The sequence below is a fragment of the Mytilus trossulus genome, chromosome 14 (assembly GCF_036588685.1).
Source record: "Mytilus trossulus isolate FHL-02 chromosome 14, PNRI_Mtr1.1.1.hap1, whole genome shotgun sequence".
NCBI lineage: Eukaryota > Metazoa > Mollusca > Bivalvia > Mytilida > Mytilidae > Mytilus > Mytilus trossulus.
The window spans coordinates 4,160,584-4,182,468 of NC_086386.1; the positions used below are offsets into that span (position 1 = coordinate 4,160,584).

The window sequence follows — 21,885 nt, forward strand, 5'->3', positions numbered from 1 at the left end:
AGGTTACAGAAGTCTCTAGCCAGGAGGACAAAAACAAGTATTAATATTTTTTATAAATAAAACAAATATTCTTCAGGACTGGTTTTCGTGTACTCGACATTAGAGTCCTTTGATGTGTAAGTTAAGCTAAAAAGAATTCATTGTTTCTGTTATATCTAAACGAGAATTTAAGAAAATATTATTGAAATGACAAACTATGTTATAATACATAGCTAAATTAGATAGAACGACATCTCGAAATATTTAATGTGAAATTATTGATCAGTCACTGTGGTATTATTTCTGGAGGGTTGTTTAAACACAGCCTTCTGTGTAGACGTAATTGTTGTCAGGAAGCTTTACATATGTCCATTATTGACAAGACATATTGAACAAAAATAATAAACTCCTGGGTAAATTCAAACAGTCGGAAGTCTATACGCAAATTTCTTGAGAATTTAAGTTTGATTTTGTCAGTTTTTTTGTTTTTGTTTAGTTCTCTTATGCATGTGTGCTTCCCCGGAAAAAGTCAAATTAAAAAAAAAATTTTTTTTTAAGGATAAATGAAAATGAAAACAATACTACCTTCCGAGTTGTAACTTTGCATCAGGAAAGCAAGCATTCAACAACCGATAGCTGGATGAACAAATACACTGTCACGTACAACAGTAAAATGCATTGTCGATATTGTTCAATATAATATACTTATATCCTCTGCATGCCGGTCGGCATTTAAGGCCCTGATGAAATTGTCAAGTCAAGCTCCATAAACAACACATACAGGAACTTGCCGTTCAGGAACTGTTGTAGCTGCTGAAACCAAGCTTCTTCTTGCCTCTTTAAATCACAATCTCCTTCACTCTAATATCGGTTACTATTCTACATAATGATTTTATACACCAGTGCTCACAGTAGCAGTAGATGCAAACACTTCTTTATTTTTCAATGTATGTTTGCATAGAACAACCTTAGTAATAATTCCAATGCATAAAAAAATAAAGAAACACATTGGTACTATCAGATATGCACTTAAAATCTCTTTGTTATTGGAATGTACAAGTACCCGACCACGTCCACTTATATTTGTAGTATTTGTATTTTTATCTATCTGATGATTTAAGCCTTTTTCAGCTGATTTTTATACGACCGCAAAATTTGAAAATTTTTCGTCGTATATTGCTATCACGTTGGCGTCGTCGTCGTCGTCGTCGTCGTCGTCGTCCGAATACTTTTAGTTTTCGCACTCTAACTTAAGTAAAAGTGAATAGAAATCTATGAAATTTCAACACAAGGTTTATGACCACAAAAAGAAGGTTGGGATTGATTTTGGGAGTTTTGATCCCAATATTTTAGGAATTAGGGGCCAAAAAGGGCCCAAATAAGCATTTTCTTGTTTTTCGCACAGTAACTTTAGTAAAAGTTAATAGAAATCTATGAAATTTTAACACAAGGTTTATAACCACAAAAGGAAGGTTGGGATTGATTTTGGGAGTTTTGGTTTTAACAGTTTTGGAATTAGGGGCCAAAAAAAGGGTCCAAATAAGCATTTTTCTTGGGTTTCGCACTATAACTTTAGTATAAGTAAATAGAAATCTATGAAATTTAAACACAAGGTTTATGACTATAAAAGGAAGGTTGGTATTGATTTTGAGAGTTTTGGTCCTAACAGTTTATGAATAAGGGGCACACAGGGTCCAAAATTTAACTTTGTTTGATTTCATCAAAAATTGAATAATTGGGGTTCTTTGATATGCCGAATCTAACCGTGTATGTAGATTCTTAATTTTTGTCCCGTTTTCAAATTGGTCTACATTAAGGTCCAAAGGGTCCAAAATTAAACTTAGTTTGATTTTGACAAAAATTGAATCCTTGTGGTTCTTTGAAATGCTGAATCTATAAATGTACTTAGATTTTTGATTATTGGCCCAGTTTTCAAGTTGGTCCCAATCGGGGTCCAAAATTTGTTTGATTTCATCAAAATTTGAATAAATGGGGTTCTTTGATATGTATTTATCATTTGAAATTTCATAAATGAAAAGAAAATTTCTTCAAACATTTTTTTGAGAGGATTAATATTCAACAGCATAGTGAATTGCTCAAAGAGAAAACAAAAATTTTAAGTTCATTAGAACACATTCATTCTGTGTCAGAACCCTATGCTGTGTCAACTATTTAATCACAATCCAAATTTAGAGCTGGATTCAGCTTGAATGTTGTGTCCATACTTGACCCAACTGAGCAGGTTTCAACCTCTGCGGTCGTATAAAGCTGCGCCCTTCGAAGCATCTGGTTATATTCCGTTCTTATAGTGTACTGTAACAGTCTGTTACACCACTGTCCAATGTTAAAGGGAGTGGGTTGTGATCCCGCGGATATGTTTGATCCCGTCACATTTTCTGTATGTTTGTGTCTGTCCCAAGTCAGGATCCTGAAAATCAGTGATTGTCGTGTGTTTAGGTGTTACATATTAATTTTTTTTGTACATGAATTAGGCCGTAAATTTTCTCGTTTGAATTGTTTTACATTGTCATTTCGGGGGCGGACTATGTGGTATGAGCTTTGCACGTTGTTGAAGTCGATACGGTGACCAATAAGTGTTAATTTATGTGTCTTTTGGTCTCTTGTGGAGAGTTTTGTCATTGGCAATCATACCCCGCCACATTATTTATGTACATGTATGTGCCTGTCCCAAGTCAGGAGACTGTAACTCAGTGGTTGTCGTTTGTTTATGTGTTGCGTATTTGTTTTTCGTTCATTTTTTTATGTATAAATAAGGCCGTTAGTTTTCTCGTTTGAATTGTTTTTACATTGTCTTATCGGGGCCTTTTATAGCTGACTATGCGGTATGGGCTTTGTTCATTGTTGAAAGCCGTACGGTAACCTATAGTTGTTAATGTTTGTGTCATTTAGTCTCTTGTTGACAGTTGTCTCATTGGCAATCATACCACATCTTTTTTTTTTATACTTCATCTTCTTTAAATTTGTACAATTAAAGTCGAAACTGATAATGACCGAAGTAATGTTGAAATATCAAATATTAACAGATCAGTTGAACCTTCTTCTCAGTCCTCCGTTTTCCGTTTTTTGTTGTATTGGTTTTACGAAATGCCTTTTTGTCATTTTTCATTTTTGATCACGATTTTTCAGTCTTATTATCTTGGAACTGTGGGTTTTTATGTATATACCGCCTCTCATGTTTTAATCTATAAATCCTAAGAAAATTAATAACATGACAAACATTTTTGACGTGTTCGCAAATAGCTGGATAGAGAACTCCACTTATAGTTTAATTCATGCTTCGTCTGGCAATTTAACCGGTTTTGTAACCTTTCCAGATCACTACATGTGTTTCTCGTGACCAATTCCCAATAACCTCCGACAGTAACTTACTGAATGTTCAGTGGCAAACATCAGATGTATATTTAAAAGACTGAACACAAAAAAAGATAATTAATACAACAGAATTTTATGCAGAGTAGGCAGACAAGGATTAAGGCCGACAAGTTTTGAATGCCACTAAAAAAACTAATATAGGTTAAACATTACTATAGATAGACATACCTCCCCGAAGAGAAGTCTTCTGTGGGTTCCAAAACGTGCTGAGAGTGAGGGATGAAACAAGTAGTTGCAGTACCGATTATAATACTACTAAATATTTTTAATTTGGTTGATTCCTATGGTATCAATAACTTTAATATTAAAATATGACGTTTTAGGTTTGTGTTGTAGACGATGAAATACATACATGTATGTATTCTAAAAATGATCATCATAAACGCTTTTCTCAATAACGTTTAAAACTATTTCTCCGGCGATTTTACTTATTGATACATCATCCTCAGAGGTGCTTATTCTTGATCCTCCGAAATGGTGAAGATATACAGCATAACGATCGACATCACACGTTTGTGGATGAAAGTTAAACGATAAAAATCTTGTTTTATTATCTTTATGATTGCAGTCATACACGTTTTGGTACACCTATCATTTACAATTCGTTCTTCCTAAAAATGGGAAGTGATTTGAAACAGCAAAGGAAAAACTTAAAGTTCCGTCTGTATCGTTTACTATTAAAGGCATACAGCAACGGATTCACAGCCGACTTCAGCCAAAGAAACCACGTTAAAGCTTCATAACTTAACAATTCGATGTCTCCTTTCCGCACGGATTTTATGATAGTATAAATAGTATAGGGTGCCCACGTGATAAAAAACACTGCCATCAATAAACCTAACGATTTCATAGCTTTCTTCTCTCTACGCTTTCGATAATCAGTTTGACATTTTTTGTCTTTCCTTTTTGAGTCTTTGCTTTTTACAGAATCCACCTTAGATTCATTGATTGATATCAAAGAAGATTTAGATTTCGTTGATTCGGATTTTGACTTGCTGCTTCGTCTAAAACTCTTTCTGAATATTGATGTTATACGAAATTTTGTCCGTTTTCGTAGCTCAGTTATAATGGAAATATCAACAACCGAGAGCAGAATTAAAGGAATGAAAAATTCTAAGAATGCAGTTGTTGTTGTAAAAACAGAATGGTGTGCAAATTGTACATCGCACATTCCTGGTACATTAATGTCGTCCTTATCCTGCCAAATGTCCCAAAATATTATAGATGGTCCATAAACCAGAAAGGCTAATACCCACGACAACCCTATCACTATTGAACATTTTCTTTTAGTCTCGATCTGATTATATGACATACCACATCTTAGAAGCATCAGACGATCGTAACTTATAATAATCATCATAAACACGCCTTCTACACATACTGTAAAATCTATGACATAAAACGCTTTGCAGAGGTAGTAATCCAAAAAGAAAGAACTTGGTCCTATCTCGTAGACCATATAAATTGGTAGTACCACGAATCCAAGAATAAAATCTGCTACTGCTAAGTTCAATATATACGTGTTATACACTGAATGTAGTTTGTTGTCCCTTATGTAGGATAACACTGTCAAGAGGTTTCCAAGCACTGTGAATATTGTAATCAGACCACCGACAGTACCAAATACGATATACACATAAACAGGAAAGGTCGGAAGGTTGTCGTCGTCATCTGTACTAACAGTGGAATTATTCATGTTTACTGATCTAAAATAGAATGATACAGGTTTTTAATGACTGTATATAAGATGTATATTGCGTGTACAATTTAAAAAGGGGCAAACATCATCCTGCTGGTGATCTTTCAATATATTTTGTGTCTCATATGTAGTCATTGTGTTGCTGTCTCATCGACACAGCACCGAAGTCTCCTTTGACTGTATTAACTACATTGTTAATCTAGAAATATAAGCAGCTAAAGCCTGTTTTCAAATGTTGATCACAGTTATTTTTCTACGTTAATGCTTTACTGTGAGTGAGATTACTGCTTTTCAAGCGTTAGTATCATGTGTATTGCTTTTTAATGAAAAAAAAAGTTCTTGTTTGTTTATTTACATGTACTGTTGAAATGTTGTTGTCTGATCATATATTGTTCTTTTGAAATAGAGTTCACTTGTCTGTCTGATTTCGAGTGATGATGTTTGATTCACCGAGTAGCTTTCACCTTAATTTCTACGTTTACTTCAACCCTCTGTTACTTGTCTGCTACATTGTAACTGCGAATCTATACATATCTTGTTTTCCTCTCCTTCTCCACATTAAGGATCTCTTAAATACGCCTTAAAATAATTTTGTAAACAAAAAAGTACGTGTATGTATGTTTGATATATATTTGTTAAGGTGCTGTATTTTGCATGTTATACTCAGACGTGTATGTATTTTTGATATATATTTGTTACTGAAGATGATGTATTTTTCATGTTATTCCCAGACTTGTACATCCACTTTCCATTTAGAATGTAAAATGTAACGATTAGATTATAATTTACGAGTTAACTAATATCGTTTGACAATCTACACGAGGTTTTCATTAAAATAACATGAACTATGTCTGTCTTAATGAGATAATATATGTAAGTATTGCGTAAGCATATAGGAAGATGTTGCCACTAAACAGATTGTCACAACGTTTACATGGAAGAATGATAAGATAGAAAATATAATTTCTGAATTAAACGCAAATCTGATTCTAACATTACGAAAGCTGCCTTAACCATGCATGCATCATGCATTACACATGTTACAATAACCAATGGTCAAATCGCATAAACACCCCTTTCATCACCTTAATTATTGGAAGCTATGTTTCAGCTTTGACAATAATAATAATGAACTACTAAATATGACAAACGATGAAAAAATTATCTTTTTGATGACAAACTATCATAGAAAGCTGGCTAAGTATACAGTGAAAGCGTTCCGGCATAGACGCGAAGTTATATATAATTCATGAACAGTTTGATAAACAGTATATTGCAATTCCAGTTGACAGTATTGATTGTATTTGACTGTAATATGAAAATGTAAAAAGGTTACTTCATGGTCAATCTGAATATTTCCAGTTTCTTTATTATAAATATTAATTTATTATGCATTCAACTTGACATTTACTAAATCGATTTTCTAATAACTTCATTTTTTTTAATTTAAGTTTGAATTTTTCATTATTAATTAATTATGCATTCAACTTGACATTTACTAAATCGATCTTCTAATAACTTCATTTTTTTTTTATATCAGTTTGAATTTTTCATTATTGATTAATTATTTTGAAATTTAGCTTAATCTTACTTTTCATTAATTTGTTTGAAATCCGTGATAAAAGAATTACGTTTTATTATTTGAAAGTGACTTATAGACCCAATGGGTCGGGTGTATTTTATTGTGTATGTAATATATTTGTACTTTACTGAAATGGGATTACCCAGGTCACTATAATAAACATTTACTTACTGTACTTACTTACTATATTACATTTGTGTAAATTAGATACACCAATTTGGGCTTATGCGATCATGGTGTATCAATACAAATAAAATTATGTAAAACTATGTGGTATATATCCCAACGACCAAGAGAAAGCAAATACAGTTAGGTAACACATACAAGAGGCGGATTGTTTATGTCTTTTACTGACATCTTCACGAATAAATCAGAAAACACTACTTGTTATTTTTATTTTTTTTTGGGGGGGGGGGGAGAGGTTGTTTTTGAAATAAGAATTTTTATTTTCACATTAGACTTGCATTTTTAGCTGAGTATATAAATCGTCGTATATCTTTCATCAGCAGGAAAGAAAAATGTCATCAATAGAAAAAAATGTGGGGGTTTACTCTTTATTGTTGAGAGCCGTATGGGGATCTGTAGGTGCCAACGTCCTCGTCCTTTGGACTCAGAGAATATTGCTTTATTTTTGATTCAATAAAAGAAGAAATCTCAAGGGTTAGGAAACTATGTGAATAAATATTAATACAAATGGTATCAAAGATTTATAAACCACACTTTGATATCTAAAGGACAGCTAACACGAGTAACGAGTGTACCAACTTGTAGATAGTCAATATGCAGAGATACATTTCTATGATTCAATTTGTTTAATATAAAATGGAAATCTTAATATATGGTGATTGATTGATTTGTTATCTTTATTTCATACATTCATATGAAGATTTTAAAATTTAAATTATACGAAAATAAACAGATTTAAAATCCATAGGAACAGATTACTGTTTATCAACTTTAAAGTCATCCAGATGCATAACTGTTGAAGGTAAAACATTCCACTAATTAGATAAAAACTGTTGGCTTCATGTCTGGTTTGTAAAGGTGAAGATCCGATTATTGCAACCAGAAATTTTTAACTTTAGAGTATTTCTTTAAAACAAAAGGTAACCATGATAACATAACCATACTTACAACTTAATGTCTTTTACTGTATCATTCTATAGAACGACTCTGCGACTTCGCTGTTGTCTGACAGTAAACGCAGTTCTTCATATTTCCTAGAAATAATTCAAAATAATAACGCAGTGTTGGTAGTAAACACTATGTTACATACTTAATATCAAACGAATTATAACCTTTTAAACCCAACCTTTAAACAAACACAAGTTGAACACCAATTAAGTTCGCTAGTATCTTGTATTATGGTATCTCATTAAAAACTATGAAATCCAATATTGTTATAGAAATATTTCAATACATTAAGCTATTCTATGGTGTCGGAAATATCTCAGACCATCTGGGACTAATAATATTTTTAAGACTTTAAAAGGATTCTAATTTGCATAGAATATTTATTCTATTTTTCGCTTGCAAAACATGTTTAATTTTCATTACGTGACTCGAAGTACATGTATCAAAGCCGCAATGGATATTAAAAGAACCTTCATGATTGCAAAAACATGTACATGTACATAGAACGTACATGAAACAAATCTCGTCGCTTATGTGATACCCATCATCGAATAAAAGGAATCACAACGCATTTTCATTACATGTTTCTGGTATCATCAGCACAATAGACTGTTCATCGCTAATTACATAGCACTTACACAAATTATAAAAATAACTATTTATATATTGTTCATCATAAATTTAGACATTATTTAAAAAAAAAAAAGAGATTGTATCTCCCTTAGACAAAGTTGACCTGAGATGGTGCTGGTTTTTTTTTTACGGTAATTTTTGCACATATATAAAACATTTCATCTGTTTCGGTTCTTATACATCTTTCATATAATGAGCTATTAATACCACTTTAATATAAAGGACAGATTAAACTCAACATTCGATCGTTAAATATTTAGCAACAATATCCACCAACCACATCCAACTGCAAACAATTCTCAACTATTGAAATCATTAAATTGAGTCAACATATCGCCCGTAGACGGTGTGCTGCGTTTGCTCACAATACCATTACATGTGTGCGTATTCTTTTAGGGAAAGCGGTAGTATTTAATTTTCCCAGCATTAGGTTGGCCTTTTGTGTACCCAAGACAGGTAAAGGAAGTCAAATTAGGAGCGCTGTAATTAGATGTAAGGGTACAATATATTTTCTATTTATCTATGAGTAACTGCAGTGTGTAAATTAATAATATAAATTTTAAAACCTATTGAAATATTTTCTAGAGAATTATTCGAAAAGGCTTCCAAAATTTCATAAATTTGGTGCAAAATGACGGTGGGCATGGATAACATAAACCAGCTCCGTTGGAAATTGGTCATGATACTATTTGGCTTCAATTTTTAGAATACAGTAATAAAGTTCTAACACCACACATAACTGTTTTATCCAGGTTTTTATTACAAAAACTGGTAAATTTAGAAAATGTTAGTATTGTCGCCTATGGCAGAATAAATAGTACCGTTTTCCCTATAAAGGTAGACGCGGAATAATATCCGAGTGCTTCGTAAATTAGAAATGACATCAACAATAATTTACAATCGGTTACTGATGCAATAAACCCAAATAAATGTTGTTACATACTTTTGATTCGCTTTTTTATCCATGTCTAAGTATTACATACGTTTGTATTTTGTTACGTTCCGCCTCAGATTGTTCTGTTATTACACTTGTCGATATTTAATCCATTGAAGACAATTACACCCCATTTCCAGAATCCAGAATCCGTCCAGTTAAGAATAAAGTTATTTGAGATCTCCTTCTCTGTTTGTTAATTATAATATGTAGTTAACGATTGGAGTAATTTATGCATTGCTTTTTCTGAATATTTGAAATGTATTGGAACAACAGAATCATAAGTATATTACTACCAAGTTAACCTATTGATTCAGAAGTCTCAATTCTCTAATATAATAAGTCTTATTGTCAACATGCTATCATATGTAGATGAACCCATATTCTCCAATTACCTCATAATTTAATCTCAATGACGTTGTCAGTTTGTTTTAGATTTACGAGTTTGACTGTCCCTCTGGTATCTTTGGTCCCTCTTTTAATCTCAATCTTAGTGATGAATTGTACGATTTTGAATTTATCTCAGGTTTTACAACTTTTGTATTTCCTTAAAAATTGCAAATAACGTACTAAAATGCGTTTTTCAACGTTTCAATGTGTTTTGTCGTTTGCACGAACCATTTACTGCTTTACATCTCTATACACCAGAAACATTTTGAGATTTTTTCCCCCAATATTTCTTTGAAAATGCTAACCCTGTTTATGCTAGTCATCATTTTAGCATTATTTTATCGAAGCATGTGTTAAGTTTAAAACGAATATAAAAACGTTGCTAATACTTAATTGTATACAATATACTCACAAGTTTGTTTCATGCTAATTACTTTTCCCAATGAACATGACTTATTCTCTTTTTCAACAATGTTAACCCTAAATCCTATAAATATTTAAAACAATTAACCATCCATGTCAGTAGCAAGATTTGATCAGCTATGTAATAAGTTAATACACAATCATCCAGTGTTTACACACGGCCTCAGGTGCGTGATATCGTTCCACTATAATTAATACTTGAAAATCCAATATAAATCACATCAGCTGGAATCAATGATAAATTGAGACAATCATTAGACAAGTTAAAGGAATCAGGTTTTAACTTTATATTTGATGTTTGAGAGATGGTTAGAGGTATCCGTCTGTGGTGAATAAATATACAGTATCACTGAAACAAGGTAATACCATCATGATAGCTGTCAGTGCTTTAACTGATTAGTATAGAGAAAACATCAGAGAGACACTTAGTTTTGATTTTGAAAAATTTAAAAAGAAAAAAAGGACGACTCGAATGAGATAAAGATTCAGTCAAAGAGTTGTTAAAATTTTTAAAACCCAACACTGAAATAGTAGCTGCTACATATAATTGTAGCCGACATCTCTTTATGGTTGCTTGTCAAAACAATAAACAGCATTAGTAAACAAAATCTTATTCTATTTTTTTTTTTACACTTATTCAGGTGTAATATCCATCTCGAAGGTAATTGCTTTGATTTAACATGTGTTTTGGTTTCGGTTCGACCTTCACAGAAATTATTGAAAAATATGAAAGTGTGAGAGAGAAAACCAACAATCATTGTTGTTAATATCCTATGATGCATCTTAACCTCGGTATCATGTATTTGTTATATTTTACTGATTAGAAGACCTCATACAGATCACCCATTTGACGAACTTCCGGTTTGTCCAGCATGATACTTAAAAGATTGTTATTTGTCAGTATCTCGTTTGATCTCACATTTAATCAATAGGATTTTATCAACTCTCCCCGACAGTTGACAATGTACACAACGTTAAACTATTAATACTGAGTACTATTTTAAGTTTATCAAAAATATTATGTTACATATTTTAGGACTTTTTTAACTGATTTCCCGAAATGTCCTTGTTATTGCATACACAAAATCAGTTTAAATTACGTATTTTTGAATTGTGATATTCTACTTTTTGAAACAAATTCAATCTTTACCGATTAGATACACAAAACTATAAAAAAAAAAAAAAAAAGTAGAATAAATTAGATGCATTAAAGTGTTCGGGAAAATATTTTACTCTTTATAAAACTTTCTAATTATTATTTCTTTTCAATGATGTTGTCTTTTGTCTGTTTTCTGCTTTTTGCACTATTTATTACTTATGGTTTTCGAATGATTTTTTGTACCTTTTTGTTCTCTATATTAAACAGTTCAACAAGAAAGAAAAATTATCAGAATGTTATGAAGATATGAAAAAAACCCTCTTACAATATTTTCAAAACAGTATCTTACCAAAATGTGCGATATTGGACATTGTAAGAGAATGAATGACACTAAGCGAACCAAAAAAAAACTGGTTATGAGCTTTGAGTAACACTTAAATATAACAGTGTTGTTATCGTATGATACAATGGTATTCAATAATATATACTAAGTCTAATGCGGTATGGGCTTTGCTCATTGTTGAATGCCGTACGGTTACCTATAGTTGTTAGTGTCTGTGTCATTTCTAACTCTTGTGGAAGGTTGTCTCATTGGCAATCATACTACATTTTCTTTTGTATATAAACCTAACAAAATCCTATAATTATTCCTCGACTAAGTGACTATTCCCATCTGACGCAGGAATTATTTCAACACCAATAAATTACATATATTGTTAAATGTGTAAACATCATATTGTGAGAACACGTGGAAGACATATTTTGGAAGGAATACTTAATTATCAATATATACACTCTATCTTAACATTTACTTTATCCTGGTTACGTTTGTGATAACTCAGGTGTCTCGCGATTTGATAGATCTGTTTTTCGAAATGAAAAACTATTAAATGAAAAAATAAGAAACCAACAGAAAAATTATCAATGATACGATTAAAGAAAAAAAAAAACACCAATAAAACGATTTTGAAACACGAATCACATCAATAAAAGCTGACAACATCTGCACACCAAAATCAAAAAAACCAAAAACAGATGAGAAAGCTAACTATCAATAAAAAAAGCATGCAACACACACAGAAACGAACTATGATATAACAATGGCCATTTGCCTGACTTGGTAAAGGTCATTTAAATATAAAATGGTGGATTTAAACTGATTTCCTGGCTATCCAAACCTCCCGCTTTTATTGCAATGTTAAATATAACATTAAAAAGACAACATTACATGTCAGGACTACAAACAAATAAATGGGAGAACATACAGGCCAAAGACACGCACAAATAATAGCTGGAAGATGAACACGTGAGCTCCGGATGGATCCTGCTCGCTTAGTGTTATCCATTCTCTTACCATGTCCAAAATCGCACATTCAAATCTTAAACAGCAAGATTTTATAAGACACAGGATCTAACTGTAGAACCATTGCAGAAATATAAGAATACCGGAATCTCGTTTTAGCTTTTTACTATTGATTCTTGGAGGTAAGGCAACATGTAACTTTTACAAAATGAAAAAGTATCAATCTCGGTAAAGTTTTTTCTCAAAATTCATTAAAATCCAACCTTAAATATTGTTACATTTCAGTGATTCAAATATAAAACTGCATACTTAAACTATATTCTTTTTACTGCATATCCAAACTTGATTGTCTTAACATATGCATGCTTTACAATAATATTATCAATAAAATAAAGTCACTAAATATCCATGTCAAAAAGTTAACATACACAAACTCAAAATAAAGTAATTCTGAAAAAATTGAAGTCACTACTAAATCTCATAATATTTATAAATACAATCAACTTTTGATTATTTTACCTGAAATGGGTGAGATATATTAAGATTAGCCATCAATAAAATTGAAAAATAAATGATATCTTTATCAAATGAGAACCTTATTTATTACCCTTTGCTCCAGTTACAGTGGACACTTTTAGTAATTAGGCCTGTTATCATTAGAACTATTGGAGAAAATAAAACTATTTAGCGGAAAATGTGATCATCTAAACGAGATACTTACCCGATAGATATCTGTAATCAATGCAATTAACATCCCCATTAATTATGCATTGAACCACAGTTAGTAACATAACAAAACATGTTCTGTGATTTTGAATCGTACAGAAAGAGTTGTGTTTTTAAATTTCGGCGTTAGATTTCAAATTTATAGTCATCAGAAATAAAAATTACAAAACAAGCGTTTGACTTTAACCGAGAAGACTTTTTAAGATTCATTGGTGAAAAATACTTGTTGATGTGGTACATAGCACCTTGTATAAAACTTATTTGCCTCGTTTAATTTTCCAAAAAAAAACATTTATAAAATATTAACTTTGACAATTTGAAAAAAATAAAAAAAAGTATATAAAATATTGATTCATTGGATACATAGCAATTTGGAAATCAATAATTTTGATAAAGGAGAAACTTAATATTTCAACAAAAAGATTGTGTTTATAACCTTGAGCTGATTTTACAGAGTTATATCTCCCTGTAGTGTTATGTACTACCTTAAATAATGTTATCCTTTGTTTCTCTCTATCAGATTTGTGTGGGAAAATATATGAACTTTAAGCTTGTTTTAAAAATGACAAAAAGATATAATCGGTATATGACATTTGTTTTGAAATATTATTTTACATTTGTGAAGCCAAACTAAATTTGTGATGATAACACATGTTTGATTAATGTATCATATTAGTTTTCCATTCTTTGTCAGGCCATTAGTTTACTTGTATGAATATTGTTTTACATTTGTCTTTTCGGTGCTGTCTATGGTTCACTGGGTTTTGCTCATTGTTTATATACTTATATTACTTATATAAATTGTAAATTGTAAGACTGCTAGTTGACATTTTGAAAATCACATTGATCTTTTTAAACCTTTAAATTAAGTACAAAGAGTATTCAAGTACATATTCCAACAAGCTAACTAACGCTCAAAATGTAACATCACGAAATAAAGTATTGTGTCATCAGCGCTATCTGCAGTAAATTTAATCTACAATGCGAAACTGCTTTTGACAGATCTACTTTGCAAGTAATGATATAAACGACAGTTCTAACAAAATTAAGTTCTGATATGAATATTTACCAGATTCGAATTATACATTTTCCTGTTGTATAGTATAGGAGAAAATGTATGAAATTTCACTATTACAGAAGATTGCTTTCACTTGGTTCTTATATTACGCGTGAACGTCTATTTCGGGACACAGCTCGATAAAGTACATGTATGTAGACCTCTGTCTGAATGTTGTCGAAAACTACTTGTATTTTTATGTCTTTTGTGTCATTTGTTTAGGCGCGTTGTATTCTCATTTAAGCTGTTGCTCCCTCATCTCTTTTTGCCCCATATCTTTTGTTTTCCTTTTATAAAAAAAATATATCATGCTATTAATAGATATAACAGTTTATAAAAGTAATTTAGGTCAATTGACGGCCTTCAACACGGAGCCTCGGCTTACACCGAACAACAAGCTATAAAGGGCTACAGAATTACTAGCGGAAAACAATTCAAACAGAAAAAACAACGGTCTAATGTTTATTTTAATTCAACTGTTCATACATATTGGTGTTAGTATTATACACATATCTTAGTTGCTATGTTTTAAAAAAAAAAATGAAGACTTCCTTGATTACAATTTTTCTTACACTACTTTCCATATTTACACGGGATAGATACGGCTGTCTGCTTTTCCGCATAATCATGTATTAATGCCATGTGGTGCTGACAGCCTTGTGTAAGGGTTCTTTCGAATTTTAATTGCATTTCAGGAAGTTAAATACTATTATTTCAACTTTCTTCTAAAAATTCAAACAAACAGACTGAAGATGCCACTTTATTTTAATGAAACCTTTTACAGAGGTCTATATAATTAGAAGGATTGCGACAAAAGTGCAAAAGATAACACTGTATGGCATTGAACCGTACAAATTGAAATGTTTTTTTATGTAACTCTTACATATAAAGATAAGAACATGTGGTATCAATGCCAATGGAACCACAACTCACTAGTTTGTGGATTTTTAAGCTATATAGGCAAGAATGAGAAAGAATACATTAATAAACAAGAGAGTATAGAATGAAAACAGGAAATGTTTCAAACAAAAACACAACCCTACCGAAAGGCAGAAAATAACACAAGGCCACAAAAGGGCATGCAACACAGCGAGATGTAAATGTAAAAAACGCTGTAGCAACCTTATGTGTTTTCACATATACGCAATTTTAAACAAGAACAGTGTTTGACAGTTTAAACTAGAAAAAAATCTATAAAAAGTACAATTTCTGATAGTTTTAGCCTAAAAATAATTCAGACATTTATACATTAAACAGACCGTTTCAGTAAGACTTGTAGAATAGAGTATAATAACTCGATCTCTAGTTTTCGACAGTTCTGTCTTTTATATAGTAAAAGCATGGGTAACATTTAATAAAGTCATTCTTACGTTTACACTCTGCCAAGTTCACATAACGGCAAACTCCGTAAAGATAATCATGAGGATAAACAAAATCGAAACACCCTGTAGACGAAAAAATTTTGACAGTTGTTTACATTGTATTTGACATTGAATAACAATAACGAAGTTTATAGTTCGGATGGTGCAGTCGTCAAAAATCTATCAAAACACACAAAGTACCTGATGCCTTTAGATATTTTAATTAAGGATAAATCTTAAGTATTTTGATTTAAACGCCAATAACACTACCTACAAATACATCACATTCAAAGACTTATAGCTTCGTAGTAAACTTAAATGTTGGATGAACATAAGTAAAGCCGTAAATCTTACTGTTTGCAGCTTTTTCACTTATCCGTTAACGTATACCTCTCATCGTTGCAATCTCAAATAATAAATAGATCTAACTTTTACTTATAGAGTTCACCAATTGATCTTACCGTAGATCTTTTTATCAAACCATTCATAAATTCAATAACTGGACATTTGATAGACCAACAAATAAATAGGTTATCCTGTCAACCTTATTCTGCTAGTATATATTTGTTTAGGGGCCAGCTGAAGGACGCCTCCAGGTGCGGGAATTTTTCGCTGCATTGAAGACCTGCTCGTGACCTTCTGTTGTTGTTTTTTTTCTATGGTCAGGTTGTTGTCTCTTTGAGACATTCCCCATTTCATTCTCAATTTGATAATGAATATATCTACGGGAATAAATAAACAATGTTTTTGAGGGCTGCCAATAAATTATAATTTTATAATTAGATCCTCGTTATATAAAAAGAGAAAAACAACCCTGGCCATCTGTTACTTTTATGCAATTTCAAAACTAATTGTGAAACAACATTGTCTAATCAAATCTGAATTTTTGTCAATTATCACATTACTTCACTGATGATGATTATCTCGGTGTATCTTAAACACTGCGTAAACATACTGGTATTAGATTATATGGAGTTTAACTTTGAACGTGTTTGGAGATATTCACCAACTTTTAAGGGTTGTCTTATTACACTAGACCTAACACTTGCGTCTGTAATGTAGTAAATGTTTTAACTTCTTTTATGATTCAGGTTGTACATGCAACTTGAGCTACAATCTATCTGCTAGAAACACTTCGATTGTTTCTTAAATCTTTTACTCCACTATATCCTTTGTTTTCCCTTAAATATGTCGCAAACAATATTGTTTTTCAAAGTAGAAGATAACAATTTATATTTGACGGTGTAAGAGTGAAAAAGACCCCGATATGTTTTGTTAATATCCTATGATGAACCTTATATCGTCATCTTTTATCTGTTATATTTTCTTGATTAGAAGACAAAGTACATGCAACTAACCTTAGGTATTTGTTTTGCACGAATATAATCTAATAGAGAGTAATAATAACGGCATGGTAGTGATAGTGTCTACTACGAAACATTTTTTTCTCCAATACTTGTTCCGTAGTTGACCGTTACGTAGTGGACAAATTCACGTGTTTTATTTTTTCCCAATTTCTATATTGCAATAGTAAAAAAAAATGATTGCACATACTAAGCTATACAGTGATATTTTTTTCATAATTTTAAAACCAGGGGCCGTGTCAATGAAAGTATCCTAGGACATGTCCTAAGATAGGTCTTAGGACATTATTTAGGATGGTCTTTTGACGTGTCTGAGACATGTCTTAGGATGTAAAACAAAACTGTCTTAGGACAGTTCTAACTACGATGGTCCTAGGACCATCCTTACACATTTATTTAATTGAAAATATATGTAGGTTTTAAAATTATTTGTATGACATAGATTGAATTGTATTTTAGAACCTATATGTAAAGAGAGGGAGGATGACTCTTATATAGAAAACAATTAACGCAAAATATAAGTTAGTTTTACGGAATACTAATAAATACGTTATTAAATATGATAAAAAATATAAATGATTTTGATACGAAAACAAAAGTAAATGGTTACAAAACTTTGTGATATTCGTGCTGCAATTGTAGGTCCACTCAATTTTATTAAATGTATCGAATCAGAATAAAAAAAAGAAGAAATCTTTTTCCCATATTTGATTTATTTAAAACATCAGTGATGCTTATGCTGATAGTATTGTTTAGGCTTCAAAAAAGGCAGCACGGACTAATTTATTATAATACAATTAAATCTTTAACAAACATTAAACAGTATTTTTTTTCTTAATTTTATCTAATGATAGTTTAATATTGTATAAGTATTTTTAGTATTGAGTTTATGCCGTATTTGTTGTTTTTATTACGTTTTAGGACGATGTAACCGTAAGGACTATCCTAAGACACCTAATTGTATATCCTAACTTTAGGACCAAATTTAGGACGTGTCTTATTTTAGGAGACTTTCGTTAACCCGACTTAGGACTAAGACGTGTCCTAAGACCATCCTAAGACATGTCTTAGTCCTAGGACAGCTTCGTTGACACTGCCTCAGATACTGAAGGAAATTTCATCCGATTCGTAGGGGACATTAACAAATACCGTATCACTCAAGGTGAAAATTGACACTATTAGTCATTATGCCTGTTATTATTAAAACTATTGGATATAAATAATAGAATTATTTAGCGGGAGATTTGATCCTCAAAACGAGATAAAAATGCGATATACATCTGTAATCAATTAGATTGTCATAATTACCAGTCCATCAATTAAAGATGGTATCATGTCCACGTATATGGATCCATCACAAAGTTTAAGATACAGTTGTAAAATACCAATATATTTTCTGTGGAACGTGTGTACTTTCAACGGAGCCCTTTCGATCTCATTCAGAAAGAGCTGTGGTTTTTTTTTAAAGTGGAGTGGTTAATTTTAAATCGATAGTAGTGGGTTTAAGGCTTCAGCACTAGCTTTACACATCAAGCGTTTGGCATAAAGCTAGATGCTATTCTAAATTCATTGGTGTCTCACTGTATATTAATGTTTCGGAATATCTAGAAATTGACGTGAAAGTAAAACATTCTTATTATCACAATTTTACAATTTCTTAGGCCCTATTGTTGAACATAAATTGAAGTCATAACCTAAAAAGTAAAGAAGTGTATTAACAATAAAAAAACTCCTACGGAAATTCGTAAAAGAGGTCCATAAGAACTAACAAAATGGACGTTATTATACCACCGAAACGAATGAAAACGAACTGTCATATTCCTAAATTGGTACGGACACTTTAGGAGGAAAATGGTGGTTTCAAACATGTTTTAAAACTAGACAAAATTAAAACATCCACAAATATATTCATATTTTTGTGATATCATTAGATGATTACAGCATGAATCAAAATTTATCTTGCTGGTTTTATCTAATGTTAATAAACTGCTAAAGGTTACATACTGTTTTAAGATGAAAATACTTGTTAAACCATCAAATCCTTTGTTTTCCAATATCTGATTAGTGTGGAAAAATACATGAACATTAATTTTGATTAACAAACAACGTAGAAACGTAATCAGTATAACTATGACATTTGTTTTGAATTATTGTTTTACATGTGTGAAGTAACTCAAATTTAAGCATACCTAAATTTGTTGTGATAACCTGATACGCACTACATGTACTTGATAGATACTTTTACAGTCGATGATGTATAGGTCTTTGTTATTAAAGTAAATCGTATTCAAACATTATTTCTCAAAACCAGTTTGATATATATTATTACTGTCTCCGAGAATTGATGGAATTGTGATTAAACTGCTGGAAAACAGGAAACTCTTTACATGCTTTATAGTCGATAAATTTGAAACTGAATTCGAACTCGCACGATTCATTTTACTTTTCAATCCACCCCCTCATTGTAAGATTTCAATATCAGATAGGTCAGTACTCAAATGATTTTCATGACGCAATCAAAAAAGATTCACGAGACCATATCACTGTGTTTAAATCTAAACCCGTGTCTATACAGTGTGTTAACGTCTTATTCGCTCTGTGTCTACTTATAACTGGCAATAACATTATTCGAAACATTGTATTATACAGAACAATTTGATATTTTAGAGTATAAAAAATGGTCCTTGCGAGTAAGAATGCACTCATTATATAGCGGGGTACTTAATTACTGCTATATATCTGTAGCTTAAAAACCTTTACGTTAAATAACGGTTTCACCACTGGTTCAAGTTACGGGGAGAATATGGTACCAAAAACAATTTTATTCCTGTCACATTCGGTATGTGCCTGTTCCATGTCAGAAGCCTGTAATACAGTGGATGTCATTTGTTGCTGTATCTCGCATTTTCTGTTCATTTACTGGTACGTGTACATGCATCAGGCAGTTGGTTTGCTCCTTAGTATTGATAAAAATACATATATGGTAAAAAAAACACGATACATTAAAGTAGATAATGCTTTCGTAAAAAAATACCACATTCGAGTTTGTCTGTCACCGGGAAAAAGTCGTCAATTATGCGCGCCTTTATGATGTTATTTACCAGATAGAGGAGATAGAGGGGATAGCTCGTATCCTTGCACTATAAACGATAAAGTAAGTGGTCGTCATTGTGCAGGATAAACTAGAAATAATATCTGTTTCCTAATCACAACTCCCTTATGTCAGCAGTGCTTAATATCAATTATAAGAATTAATTTTTGCTTAATAATATATGCAATATAGCATTATTATTTTCCCCACCCATCGCTAATCAAAGGAAAGGAAGTGACGTCGCCCCGAAACGCACGAATAATGTTGACGGATTTGCAACGAACTGGAAGGTTATTTATTAGCACAAATACAAGGCAGGTTATTGATTGAGACATTTCAACGATCAAATTGACAAATTACTTACTAATTAAGCACACTTTGAAAGAGCATTCGAGATAAGTTTATATGTCAGTTTATATAACAACAAGCTAACTCACAAGCACTTTAATAGAAAAAAAAATGTATGAAGATTAATATCACAGCTTAAATAGTTATTAAAGGTACCAGGATTATAATTTAGTACGCCAGACGCGCGTTTCGTCTACATAGGAAACACCAGTGGCGCTCATATCAAAATATTTACAAAGCCAAACAAGTACAAAGTAAAAGAGCATTGAGAATCCAAAATTCAAAAAAAGTTGTGCAAAATACGGCTTAGATAAGCTATGCCTGGGATAAGAAAATCCTTAGATTTTCGAAAATTCAAAGTTCAAAATAGACATTTTCAACTTACCAATATAATGTATGAAGTAGTTATCCACTCATCGTGTAAAACCAGTTCCAATTAAATCAGATTTGAAGAAAAGTATCCTTTTGAATATCACTCAGTAATTTTTTTTTAAATAATTTTTTTTTTAAATAATTCTTATTAAAAGAGTGTATACATATCGACTTGCGGATTAGAAAAGCATTGGCGTATGTTAAAACAGTTCAATATATACCTTATTACGCTAGTCTCCTCCTTCGCCTTAAGTAAATTATGTATACATATGTAAAAAGATAATATTTTCAATGCAATGTCAATTGTTGACTTCTGTATATCATAGATATAGGAAGATGTGGTGTGAGTGCCTATGAGACAACTCTCCATCCAAGTAACAATTTAAAAAAGTAAACCATTATAGGTTAAAGTACGGCCTTCAGCATACAATCATAATAATTAGCCTTTTTGACATGACATGATGACATTTCTATCATATATTGGATAGCTGGACGGTTTGTATAAATTTACTTTACATTTATCGGATATATTAGATATTTAAGTTCAATTATGAAAAAGAAGATGTGGTATGACTGCCACTGAGACAACTACCCACAAGAGACCGAATGACACCGATATTTACAGCTTTAGGTTACCATACAAGTATATTCTTTCAATGTATAAGGGTTTCTTAACATTTAATTCAATTGATTATATCAATTCTTTTAAACAATATTTTTATCTCCACTGACCACCACTACTGGAATCTTTTTTTTTTTTTATATATATTTCATTTTTTGACAGTTTTCAGAATTAGCTTTTATATTCCTCCTGCAACCTGTTGGTTTGTTAAATTCTACATAATGATCTAAACAAAGTTCCAACTTGTCTCATCTTTGCTGATGTACTGACTTTGATAATTTATTTTTGTATTTTTTCTAATGAACACATTAGTAACACAAAGTAACAACTTATTATTACCAAAAAATCCAATTTTTAACAACAATTAAAGAATGA

At 31.4% G+C, this 21,885-nt stretch overlaps 1 protein-coding gene across 1 annotated transcript; it reads right to left on the reverse strand.

Annotated features, from left to right (window-relative positions):
- Window positions 1-3,867: 3,867 nt before the first annotated feature.
- Window positions 3,868-10,510, reverse strand: LOC134695916 (histamine H3 receptor-like). The gene is made up of 4 exons (XM_063557404.1): window positions 10,157-10,510; window positions 9,404-9,543; window positions 7,788-7,873; window positions 3,868-5,078 (listed from the first exon to the last, which is right to left on the reverse strand). Exon 4 carries the CDS (start codon window positions 5,066-5,068, stop codon window positions 3,968-3,970), a length of 1,101 nt encoding a protein of 366 aa, XP_063413474.1. The 5' UTR covers window positions 5,069-5,078; window positions 7,788-7,873; window positions 9,404-9,543; window positions 10,157-10,510; the 3' UTR covers window positions 3,868-3,967.
- Between the last annotated feature and the right edge of the window lie 11,375 nt (window positions 10,511-21,885).

Bases quoted from the DNA above. Each gene is read 5' to 3' on its own strand.
- LOC134695916 (XM_063557404.1), bottom strand. From the start codon at position 5,068: ATGAATAATTCCACTGTTAGTACAGATGACGACGACAACCTTCCGACC.